Genomic DNA, 12,967 nt, shown 5'->3' on the forward strand with positions numbered 1-12,967 from the left:
GTGCCCTCTGGTACTCTAGGGAGCTGCATGCAATGAAACAAGCTAAAGTGCCAGTGGCATAGAACTTGCTCCTAGGCTGACTGAGCACTGGTTAGAGAGCATAATAAGGCAGTAAGGCAGTGAAGAAGTCTTACTTTGCAGCCTCTATTGCAGTCTCAAGTAATCGTCCAGCAGAACTCCTCTGGATTGTCTGGACTCTGGTCTCACCTGCTAGTAGGGATGGGTCTCTGGAGGCAACAGAAGCCTGCTGTGACCGATCATTATGAGGATGGTTGCTCTACTCCACAGCAACTTAAATGCTACTATTATGGCTAGAGGTCCAGCTGAGGTGTCCAGTGCTTTGACTTCTCCAACTTTGTGGGATCCATTTCAGTTTATGAGACCTGAAGATGTAGACAGGGTGCTTGCAGGGATGTATCCAACTACATGACCTCTCAACCCCTGCCTATTGTGGCTATTGAAATCGAGCTGAGAAGGACTGACCAGATGGGTCCAAGGAGTCGTAAATGCCCCTTTGCATGAGGGGGTGGTGCCTGCTGCATTAAAAGGAGGCAATAACGCTGCCACTGCTGAAAAGAACAGCCCTCTGGAACCCAATGGATTAAAATAACAATTGCCTGTTCGCAAATACTCCCTTCCTGGGACAGGTGATTGAGAGGGGTGTGGTGCAACATTCCTGGCTGAGACTGATTCTCTGGATCCATTCCAGTCTGGGTTCAGGACTAGATTTGGGATCAAATCAGCCTTGGTCACCCTGATGGATGACCTTTAAAGAAAGAAGGACAGAGGGAGTGCAACCCTGCTCCTTCTGCTCAATTTCTCAGCAGCCTTCGATACCATTAACTATGGTATCCTTCTGGACTGGCTCTGCGAGATGGGCATTGGTGGCCCTATATTGCAGTGGCTCCTTTCATACCTGCAGGGTTGTGTCCAGAGAGTAGTATTGGGAGAGTGCTCCTTGCCCCCCTGGTGTTTATACGATGGGGTGCCACAGCGCACTCTTGTCCCCAGTACTATTCAACATCTATATGAAGCCGTTGGGATCAGTCATCAGGAATTTTGGAGCAAGGTTCCATCGGTGTGCTGATGATACCCAGCTCTTTTTCTCCCTTACATCTGAATGAGAGGCTGTGCAAGCCTGAACTGATGCCTGGATGCAATGGTGGACTTGTTGAGGGTGAATAAACTGAGCTTGAATTTTGGAAATACTGTTCCTGTGTCCAGGAGATAGGTCAGCTTCCTGTCCTGGATGGGGTTGCACTCTCTGAATGAGCAGGTATGCAGTCTGGGAATACTTCTTGATCCATCTCTGTCACTAGAGGCTCAGGTAAGCTCTGTGGCCAGGAGTGCTTTCTGCCTGTTTTGATAGCTTTGCCAACTGTGGCCATTCCTGGATCAGGACAGCCTGACCACAGTGGTCTATGCATTAGTAACCTCAAGTCTTGATTACTGTAATGTGCTTTATGTGGAGCTGCCCTTGTATCTGGTCTGTAACTGCCCTTGTATCTGGTGCAGAAGCTGCAACTAGTGCAAAATGCAGCAGCGAGACTGCTTACAGGAGATTATTGGCAACATGTTACTGCACTGCTGAAACAACTACACTGGTTGCCAGTTTGCTACTGGACCAGGTTCAAGGTGCTTGTTTTAATTTACAAAGCTCTAAACAACTTGGGCCCAAAGTACCTTAAGCACTACCTGACTCCTCATGTTCCATCTCTATCACTGAGATGTTCTGATGGGGCACTTTTGGTGGTTTCCCACCCCCTGAGATTCAGATGGCCTTCATCAAGGACCAAGCCTTTAGTGTGGCAGGCCCTGCCCTGTGGAACTCCTTACAAGTAGAGGTCTGGCAGGAATCTTCTCTCTTTCTTACTGGCTTCTCTTGAAAATGTAACTTTTTAGACATGCGTTTGTCACATGAATTTCTCCCTAACCAATGCAGTATTTATTGATGCTTTCATTATTGCTTTTAATGAAGTTTTATTGGTTTTTACATTTTCTTATATCTTTGTATGTTGTAAGCTGCCTTGATGTGCTTTATGAAAAGGGTGGTTTATAAATACTTTAATAAATAAAATAAAATAAATATCAGTATGGATAAACAGTGCAGATAAAATAAGTACTCAAGCTGAAGAATAATTTTTGTTTGGATAACTTATAAGTTTTACTGTGGACACACTGCAGAACCTTTCAGTTTTAAGTCAGCATCAGTTCATTGTCAAGTGATTTGCAGACTGACTGGGACACAAATAAGTTAAGTCCTGGTAAATGTGTTGCAGCAATTATTTATGATCCTGACTTTAATATTTTGGTCAGCTGAGAGAATGTTTATTATGGAAAAACAACATAGGGAAAATCTATTCACACAAGCTGCCACCTCCTTATTTTCCCTGATTCTTCCACATCAGAAGCATTTCCTAAGAGTCCCTGATTCTCCGAAGAGGGTTATGGGGGGCTCGGGGAGCTGCATTATGTGGTAGGGGATTCATTCTCCCTGCAGGAGCATCCTTGTATTAGTGCTGCACTGGATACAATTAAGAGTTAGTAAATTGCATTATATGACCTGTGCAGCAAGGATCTTCTTTCTAAATATTGGAGATCAAAAAATGTACCCATTATAGAAAACAAAATACATGAATACTTCATTGTAGTGTTATTGATGTGTTATTATATATAAATGTTATAAATAAGTTAATCAACAATGTAACCAATTGATTGCAAATTGATGATCTTTTAATAGTTATTAGAAAAGTAAACCATACATCTGTTGGTTAATATAGTTCAAAGATTGTTGTTGGACTCCAACTCCCATCAGCCCCAACCAGCAATGCCAATAGTCAGGGATGATGGGAATTCCAGTAACATCTGGAGGGCCAGAAGTTCCCCATGCCTGATATGGACCATGTATATTACTTTATTATAAATTAATTTTAATTATATTTTGGAAACCTTATAAGTATATAATGAAAAACTGTCGCATTTCTTTTAAAGATTTAAGAATAGAACTGACTAGATTAGATGCTGTTGGTGATCCAGTCAAGTCACCTTTACTGCTCTACTGATTGCCTTAAATTCAGATTAGAAAAACCAAGCAAAAAAGCTTTCCGCACCTGCAGTCCCCTTCATTATTCTTTTTTGCTATTAACAAGTTATTGATAGTGGATAAAAGCAAGTGCTACACTAGTTTTGAGGGAAACATCATTTACTTTGAAGTACAGAAATGGGAAGTATGGTCTGTGATATGCATAGATTTCCTTCCCTTGGAAATTATTTTACCTGTTTTGATAGCCTCCACATGAATAGGTTTTCAGTGAAATATGGATATTAACATTCTATCTCATGCATCTTTATCAAAATATAAATTTGCATAGTTATTCCTTTACTACTCTATAAATGCAGTTTTTCATGTGTTAGTATGAATTGCTATATAGAAAAATCAGTATTGGCCAATAAAAAAACAGACTGACTAATAAGACTCACTGCCTTAAACTGTAGTCCTATACCATTTAGTCAGTCTTTTACTTAGGCAGCAATCGTATACCCACTTACTAGGAGTAAGCGCCACTGAACTCAGTGGGACTTACTTCTTGAAAAATGGACTGCCTTCAAGACGATCCCAACTTATGGCGACCCTATGAATAGGGTTTTCATGTTAAGCTGTATTCAGAGGGGGTTACCATTGCGTTCCTCTGAGGCTGAGAGGCCGTGACTGGCCCAAGGTCACCCAGTGAACTTCATGGCTGTGTAGGGATTCGAACCCTGGTCTCCCAGGTTTTAGTCCAACACCTTAGCCACTACACCGCACTGGTATTTGATTGCATTGTTAGTTGCACGAATTGCCCTTTAAGAGGGAGTTTAGGGTGGAATTACAAACTTAATCAGAAAAGACAAGGTTGGAATACCATATTTTTTTAATTATATCCGTGGGTTAAGGGATTTTCAGGGGAGAAATGGTAGGAGGAGATGCTTAGCCATTTCCTGCCACTACTTTTTGCTCTACAAGTGGTATTCTAGACAGTTCCCCCATCAGCTTATTTGCAGACTGAACACATTTGGGGAGAAATAGTTGTGGGTGAAAGATAGCGTTAACCACCCTCAGCCTCTTTTTTCCCCTTAAAAATGTGTAAATATGTGTGCATGTAACCTAAGAAAATGGTTTGGGAACCAGTGTTTGCTAATGTAACAGGTAGTTGTGTCCTTTCTAGTTCTAGAACGACATCCTTACAGTCAAACATATGGGGGGTGTATCGGGTAGGATACTAGGTGTCATCTAATTTTGGGTGTTTACCTGTCTTTCAGGTACAGAGTGTTTTGAAGCCAAGCCATCAGAAAGATGGGTTGGAACTTAATTCTTTATTGAATTCCCCACATATTCAGGTATGAACAAACTATTTTGAAGTATAAAACATTCCCATTTCTTTCTTAACGTCTATATATAGTAAATAATTTAAAAGATTTTTTTTTTTAAATTCCAGCCTAAACTCCATGGTCATGATTCAGAGAAATAATAGTTGCATACTGGGCAGAGACGCACTAAACACCAGCTTATCTCTTTGACTGGAAATACCTAAAATAGACTTCAAAATTCTGGCAATATACTGTACTATATGTATATGTTGCTATTTTGAAATATGTATGATACAGGTATGAGTCAAACGTCTCATCAGGAATATGCAGCTACCTCATGTGCTGTGCCTTCATAGGACAACTGCAATTAAAAATGAAAATGATAGCAAATTAGCAATGGCTATTTTCTGTTGTGTTAATGCTCACAGCTTGTATTTATAAAAGCACAGTCCTTTGTTCATTGAATCGTGATTCTTGGTTATAGTCCTCATTTATGTGGCAACCCATCCGTGCTGAAGTAGGAGAAGACTTGTAAGATATGACTGTCTTGGACCATAGCCTACAAGTTGCATCTTTTTATCTGCTTGGAATTTTTAAACCATCCCACTTAAAACAAATTACCTCCAATGTGTGAATATGAATTTCTATAAATGGCACTGTTTGTTTTACACTAGGCACTGCTGTTGGCTCATGATAAAGTTGCTGAGCAGGAAATGCAACCAGAGCCAGTGACAGATGAAAAGATTTATGAAAATGTTGGTCTGTATGGAGGAGAGACAGTTAAAATAGTTCGCATTGAAAAGGCTAGAGATATTCCATTGGTGAGTATACTGAAGCAAAAGATCCAAGAAAAATATGAATGCCATGTTTTTTCATTACTTGGTCAGATTTTGGGGACACATTCTTGTCTTTGAAAAATGCTGACACATTCACTCTGATATAAGAGAGGAGAGAAGTGCCAATACCTTTCCGTGGAGTAATCCCAGATGAGGCTTTTAATGTGCAATTGACATGTCTCCTTCAGGCCCAGATAACACTGTGAACCTTTTGTAATCCTCCCATATTTTCCTAGTGTGCAACCATCATTTTTCTTACCTCAGAAAATCTTATAAGGAAAGAAAGAGCAGCATAGCATCAAAATATCATTGCAAGTATGAATGTGAAAATGTGCATTTGGGAGCAGCGAGAGGAGTTGCCCTGGGGATGATGAATGAGGTTTTGGGGATGCTCCTCTTTTATTTGTCACTTGCCCTGCATTCCTGATTGCAGAGCCATTTTGTGTCCTTTCCCTTCATCTCAAACAGGTCCAACACTGGCTCTCAACTAATAAATTGCTTCCCGAAACTAGATATCCTCAGCCTCCACACTTCAATTAGATCTTTAATTAGGGGGAATTCAGCTGTGCTATTGCTTTTTAAAAATGATTGCACTTATTTTCAGGGGTTGCTTAGTGCTCCCCTTGAAAGCAGCAGCACTCACATTGAATTAAAAGCACCTTCCATACTTACAGATACATAATCAGATTGGAGAACAATCTTGACCTGTGAATAAGGAGAATCACAGGATTTGGCTGGTCCTGGTGGCCTTGTGGGCAGAATCTGCATCTTTTTCTTAATGAAATACAGGTATGGGGAGGCTGTTCTCAGAAAGCCCTCCCCTCACTCCATTTTCCTAGGAAAAAACAATGGGAAGAATTTTCCCCAGAATTTCTATCCATACAGAAGAGAAATCTACATTTTGAAAGCAGATGGGGAGAGAAGAGATAACCCTCTCCTCCCCTTATGGGGGGATGCCCAGTAACAACTGCTGTTACCTCTAATTTAAAAAAATACAGATGCAGTTGCAAGATATCCGTATGTAGTCAGTCAAAGTATTCATTAGCTGAGCTGAGAAGACTGGGGCATAGGAAAGAGAGCAGCCAGGAAAAGGGGAGGAAGCCTTCCCTTTTCTTGTCTTCTTGGTTTGGGGGAAAGGAGTTCATGTTTCTAGGCAGATTCCCCTTAAGCTGCCAATCTCCCTTCACTATGTACAGGGCATAACTCAAAGCTGTCTTGTGTGTGTCACTATTTTTATTTTACTATTTTTGTAGTTGTACTATTATGGAATAGCACCACTAATCATTTCTTTTTTAGAAATTACCTAATACATCCAGGAGCAGGTTTGAACAGCAGTGGCTGCAGATTTACCCTTCCAGACACACTGGCTAAGGAGACGATGCCACAGCTGCCACATACATTGGGTTGCCAGATGTTTATTGATTTACACAAATACCACCCCAAACCACAGATCTCGCTTGCGTATGAACACACATGCCTACTGCTAAAATGCCTGAGAAGCAACCACTTCAAAACACTGAGCGAAGTGGGGGTGAGCATGAGAGGTGGGGAAAGGAGAAGGGGCAATACTGCCCACATAGCTATTTCATTCCCACACCTTAAGGTGAGATGTTTATACCTTAAAAAACACTAACCAATGTTTGTGGTTCTGTGGATCAGAAGGAATCATAAAATTGCCACTCCGTGGAGATGAAGTAATCCTTTCCTTGCACCCCTCCAACTCTCTGGGTAACTGTCCTAGACTATGGCTATACAGTGGCAAAAGCAAAGGACACCTTCTGACCCATTGAGTCACAAAACATGGTACTAATGTAACACATTCATTAGTAAGAAGATAGGTATTTTGTGGTATTTATATCCCTTTTTTTAAGAGTGTCATCAGGGGTAACAAATCTGCAATAACAATAATAAAACAATTAAAAGCATTCTCCATAAAACTCACAAATACCAGTATAAGAACAGCATAAAAACAGTGTAAATCAGTAATTAAAATCCTTGCAGAAGAAATTTTTTCAGAAGCCCAGCTAAAATTGGGAAACATGTATTGATGAACTACACACTCTTCTTCCTTGCCTTAAACTTAACTAGAACTCATTCTATGTTGTTTTTTCTTTCTCTTAGACCTTTCTATTTCTCTTAGACCTTTCTCTAATGTGCTAATTATAGAACTGAAATATTGCTTAGAAACTGTAGAAAATGTGTATTTTCAGAAATATTAGTTATTTGTTATATGTGTTATATTTCTACCCTGCCCATCCTCAGTTCAGAGTGGCATTCAGCATACACTCCCTTTATTCTCACAACTGCCTTGTGAGGTAGGTTAGGCTGAGAGGTACAGACTGACCCAAGACACCTGATGGAGGATTTGAACCCAAGTCTTCCCAAATCTAGACTAGCCACTACACCACTGTTATAGAATATTTCTGATACTTTTAAATTGTCACTTTAAATTATTCAGGGTGCTACGGTACGCAATGAAATGGATTCAGTCATCATTAGTCGAATAGTGAAGGGAGGTGCTGCAGAGAAGAGTGGGCTGTTGCATGAAGGTGATGAAGTTCTAGAAATTAATGGAATTGAAATTCGTGGAAAAGATGTTAATGAGGTTTTTGATTTACTGGTACGTTGAGTCTTTTACTTTCATAATATGCTGCTACTTACTATAACCCCACTTGTCCATTTAAATGTGTTAAATTTCAGTTTAGGCATTCATGTTTTGTCAAGTTATGCTTAAAAAGTTTGACCACTGCATAGACAGCTTCTGTTGTCTTATATTGGTCAGAGGAGGGCAGCATCTCAAAATTGCCCTCAGCATATGAAGCACAAATGACAACAGCTTGGACGGTTGTTAATACCTGTTCATCACTTCTGAAATTCTTCTTTCATGGAGGTCTACCAGTCCAATCTAGGAGTGAAACATTTTATGCAAGCAGGTTTAGTGGTTATGGATAAGCATTTAAGATTATGTTACCTGAAGGCTTGTGTGCGTGTTAGAATTTTATGTCTAGATTTTGGATTGTTCGCCACCAGCTGCTTTTCCCCTGTATGTCCCAGAACATATTAGGAAGTGCCCCAAGTCTGTACTAGGACATATTAAGAAGTGTCCCAAGTCCAACTCCTATTCTTATAACCTGGCACCCCAGAGGGTCACTGTGTAAGCAAGCCAATATAAATGGGTTTTCAGTTGCCTGATTTTATCACTGACCCTAAAATATCCCAGTGAATCAATAGTTGTCACTGCTTACTGAAGTAATAGAATAGTAGGGCTCTAAATGTTCTTGTGGGGGGGAGAGATTTGACTGAGGTACTTAGTCACTATTCCTCCAGATCTTAAAGCTTAAAATATACAGTATCTGTTCAGTAGCTTCAGAGAGAAGCCCAAGGCAACAATGTAAGCTGACAGATAATAGAATCCAGAATCTACATAGATCAGAATATATTAGATTACTTTAACTAAAAAAAGTAATTTATTAACAAGAACACAGAGAACATAATATTGCAGTCAGTTAAACAAATATAGTGTGTCTAAGACTTACAGTCTTGTAAAAGTGACCTAGTTAATTAATAGGCAGTAACATTCTCCCTTACAAGCTATAGAAGACCCATTCCAAGAAGTAATATTTGAGACAAATCAAAAGGTATTTTCCTAGCAAAGGAATAGCATGGACTTCAGTGAGTGTGATTGACTAGCTAGTTCCAGCTGAAAGCTAGATAACTCCACATATATTAACTGGGCTCTCCACATATATTAACAAGGAAGTGGGACCTAGATGTAGCAACTGTTAAAACATGTATTTATATAGATTTTTTTATAATTTAACCTTAAATTCCCAACTTTCCGTTACAGCCAATTGTTTTCAAGTTGGAAGCTGGAGCACCTGCTTGCACATTACTTCTGATTTTGTTCCTCCGTTGAATTCTGCTTGTTTTTAATTCATATATACAAACAGTAACAAGAAAATAAATTGGAACTAAACAATGAAATGAACTGCAACTGAGACCCTGTGATACAGACTTGCCCTAGGATTGGGCTATCCTTTTGCTTTTCTTCTATTTCTAAACATAATGTTATATGTACCTCTTGTCCCAATAAACTTCATGATATTCTATTCCTATGGATTGGTTTTAGCTACAAGGCAGTGACTCTCCTTCCACTTTCTCCTGCATCATCCTGGCTCTGAGTGTCATTCCCAGTCCCTTAGCAAATTCTAAGTGTGCAGCACTAGGAGCTCCATCTGCCTTGTTTAACGCTTCGCTAGCTTGGCATGCTACTTATGAGCGCAATGTGTGGGCCAGCCCTGCCTATTAACAATAAGAGGTGGGATTGAGACATAAAACGCAAGAATTGCCTTCCTGGATCAGACCAGAGATCCATTTAAGCAAGCATTCTGTCTCTCAACAGTTGTCTGAAGCATGTGCTGCCATTCACCACCTCCTTATGCCTTTTGTGGTGGATCAAGCTAATTTCTGAAATGAAGGAAGAAGTATATTGCATAAATATGTCATACCATGTCCAAAAGGAGACAGGGAAACTGATTAGAGTTCAGGGAGAAGAAACACTGGCAAGAACAATAACTTGAAATTCCTCCCTTCCCTTCCACCCAAGCCACTGTTGCTCACCATGAGTGAATGTCTAACTTCAAGGGTGTTTTTAAGTTGTTAGTTACTAGTGTGCTTTTCCTCATAGGCGGACATGCATGGCACTCTGACATTTGTGCTGATTCCCAGTCAGCAGAGCAAGCCTCCACCTATCAAGGAGACAGTGGTATGTGACTATGGCAAATTCAGAGTATATAACTGAGTAAATTTCAGGTGTTCAGTTGATGTTTATATTCTCTTTTTGTTGCTATCAAAACTGTATATGTCTCCTTTATTGAAGAATAGACTATATTTAATTTACCCATACTTTGAGAAGAGATTTTGAAATCTTTCATTTCAGCAGTTGTAAGGAGTTGCCCCAAAATATCACTTTTTGGACTCTGGTTTGAATACATAACACAGGCAATCCATTTGTTACCTGGGGAAGGAACTGGTAAAACTATTTTTATCCTTGATATTTCGAAGCTGTACCTTTTCTACAGTAGGCGTTTTATTTGAGGGGGAGAAAGAAATGAAATAAAAACAGTCCCTGGGACTCTTAAAGACCCATGAGTGTCCAGGAGGAGTAGAGAAGATGGCTTGGATCTCCTGTGTAAGAGGCAGGAGAAAGAGTAGATAAGGATTGGATGATAGAGTAAAAGGCTTTTGAGCTTTTTTAGGATTGGGCTTTACAAGGCTTGTTTTATTGTTTTATATTATTATTTGTATTATTTTAAATTGTTTTTAGATTTTAAGTGCCTGTTAAGGTTTTAAGGTTGTGTATTGTTTAATTGTATTTTAATTGTATGTTTTTCTATGTTTTTAACTACATGTAGTTTTATTTGTAAGCCGCCCTGAGTTCCAGTTTGGAAAAAGGGCGGGGTAAAAATAAAGTTTCATTCATTCATTCATTTAGCTGCTAAGCAGAGCAGAAGTCTCTAGCTAATCATGTGCTGTTCATGCAAGCTGCTTCCATTAAATGTTCAGCTCTCCCTGTACTACATTCCAGGCCTTCCCTGAGGTCCCCTAACTCTAAGAGAGGACTTTGGGGGGCACAGGGGCCAGTAGGAGGGGAAGGAAGCCTTGTTGTGCAAGTCATCTTCTACTCGCATAGTTTTTGAATACAATCCATTAATTGTTCATCTCATTTCACATTAACTTGTACATTCATTGGATATAAAGACTCTTCATTTTCACCGCAGAACTGCACAGACTTTAGATAGAGATCCTTTCAGTTTAGAAAAGTCTTCAGTGTTTGCTTATGTCTTAATGGATAATGGAGAAATAAGGCTGTCGTACTGGATATTGAGCAGGAATTGCTTTTTCTTGTACTAATCTTATCCCTTAAGCTCTTCTGTGCAGATACTTGCCATTAAGTGTTTATTTCTGAAGTGTCAGATGTATATGCTCACTGATAAGTATTGCCTTGTTCTGAAATATGCTTTCAGTTGAGAGTCATTTTCCTGCTCCTTTCTCACTTTCTTCCGTGCCACCAGAATATTCCTTTTACAGTTACTCATCAAAGAAGAATAAGTACCCTTCTACTGAGCTCAGAGTAAACACACCAAAAACATGAAGCATCCAAAAATGATGTTCAAAAAAGAGAAAACTATCTCAAAGTTTCCAGAAAGAAGGATGAATTCTTTATTTATACAAATAACTAGTGCGTTTCAGCCAAAATGCCCATTATTATTATTATCATCATCATCATTTATTTGAATGGTGCCATCAGATGCATGTGGCACTGTACATAAAATAAAACAATAGAAACAAGCCCCTGGCCCAAAAGGTGAACAATCTAAATAAAATAAAATGAGGACAATAAAGGAAGGGAAGAGAAACAACTAGAGGACAAAGCAAGGACTTCAAATACACATACTCTAGGTATCCAAATTATAAAAAATAAAAAAGCTAAGCTGAAATTCCAAAAGCTTTGGAATAAAGGAAGATTTTAAAATAAGAATTAAAAACTGAAATTGAGGGACCAGTCCACAAGTGCTCCAGGAGACAATTCCAGGAATACAAAGCAGAAAGAAAAAATGGACGAGGTCAAGCTAAAGAGCAAATGACCTTGGGTAAGTAAGAAGCACAGAATATAAGGAGCAGAGATCCCGAGTGGAGCTCTTGAGAAACAAGAGCTTGAGAGATAAGGAGGAGCCAGATCTCGTAAAGTTTTAAAAGTTAAAACAAGAAGCTTCTACTGAATCCTGAAATAAATAGGGAGCCAGTGAAGGGACTTCAGAAGTGGAGGAACATGGTCAAGATTATGGGCCAAATAAATGACCTTCGCAGAGGAGTGTTGAATAGAAACCAAGGGACTGATATGAGTTTGTGGAAGACCAGTCAAAAGAAAATTGCAGTAGTCAAGGTGAGAAATAACTAAAGCATGAACTAACAACTTTGCAGAGGAGACAGACAAAGAAGGTCTGGTTCTTATAATATTGTAGAGGAAAAACTATAGGACTTTGCTACAGCCTTAAAGTGGGGAACAAAATAAAGAGAAGAGTCAAAACTAAAACCAAGGCTACATGCTTCCTCCACAAGATTGAGAGGAGCACTGTTAATAGTGATGGAAAATGTGTATTGCGAAGAGGGCATAGGAGGAAAGACGAGCAATTCTGTCTTCGCCATATTAAGTTTCAGGCACCAATAAAGCATCCAGGCTGAATTGTCCAAAAGACATGCCATAATACAATGTTGGACATCAGAAGAGAGTTCTGAGGATGAAAAATATAACTGTGTCATCAGCATACAAATGATACTGAAGGGCATGAGACTGAATAAGGTTGCCCAAGGATATTACAAAAGGCAAAACAACAAGAGTCTTAAAACTGAGCCCTGTGGTACCCCATCTGAGAGGGGAAAAGAGGCTGATGCACAACTCCCAGCCAACACATTAAATGAACAGCCCGATAAGTAAGAAACAAACTAAGAACAGCATCACAAGACTCCAGATCACGAAGAGAGTCCAACCAAGAGATCAAGGATTTATCTAAAAAGATAATGACATAAGAATTGTATTTCTTTTCTGAGTAAAATGTTCTCTTGTGCTTGATGAACATGGGCAGTGGAATAAGTCCGTCAAGTACAACGGAAAAAAATCACTTAGAAAAGAAATACAATGGATTTTGAAGTTAAAAAGAGTGGCATCTAAGGGCCCAAATGAGAAGCTAGATTTTTCCCTTCTTAACATAAATGATACAGTA

At 39.4% G+C, this 12,967-nt stretch overlaps 1 protein-coding gene across 14 annotated transcripts in view; it reads left to right on the forward strand.

Moving 5' to 3' along the window:
- The window catches only part of PALS1 (protein associated with LIN7 1, MAGUK p55 family member), a 101,817-nt gene that overhangs the window by 46,148 nt on the left and 42,702 nt on the right, over window positions 1-12,967 (forward strand). For 13 of the 14 annotated variants that reach the window (XM_061611053.1, XM_061611048.1, XM_061611049.1 and 10 more), the window contains 4 exons: window positions 4,300-4,377; window positions 5,022-5,168; window positions 7,642-7,803; window positions 9,871-9,948. In XM_061611053.1, the coding sequence (XP_061467037.1) occupies window positions 4,300-4,377; window positions 5,022-5,168; window positions 7,642-7,803; window positions 9,871-9,948 (465 nt within the window). The remainder of the gene's footprint in view (window positions 1-4,299; window positions 4,378-5,021; window positions 5,169-7,641; window positions 7,804-9,870; window positions 9,949-12,967) is intronic. The other variant, XM_061611056.1, reaches the window with a different exon arrangement.

This window comes from Rhineura floridana, chromosome 2 (genome assembly GCF_030035675.1).
Source record: "Rhineura floridana isolate rRhiFlo1 chromosome 2, rRhiFlo1.hap2, whole genome shotgun sequence".
In the NCBI taxonomy this organism is placed as follows: Eukaryota; Metazoa; Chordata; class Lepidosauria; order Squamata; family Rhineuridae; genus Rhineura; species Rhineura floridana.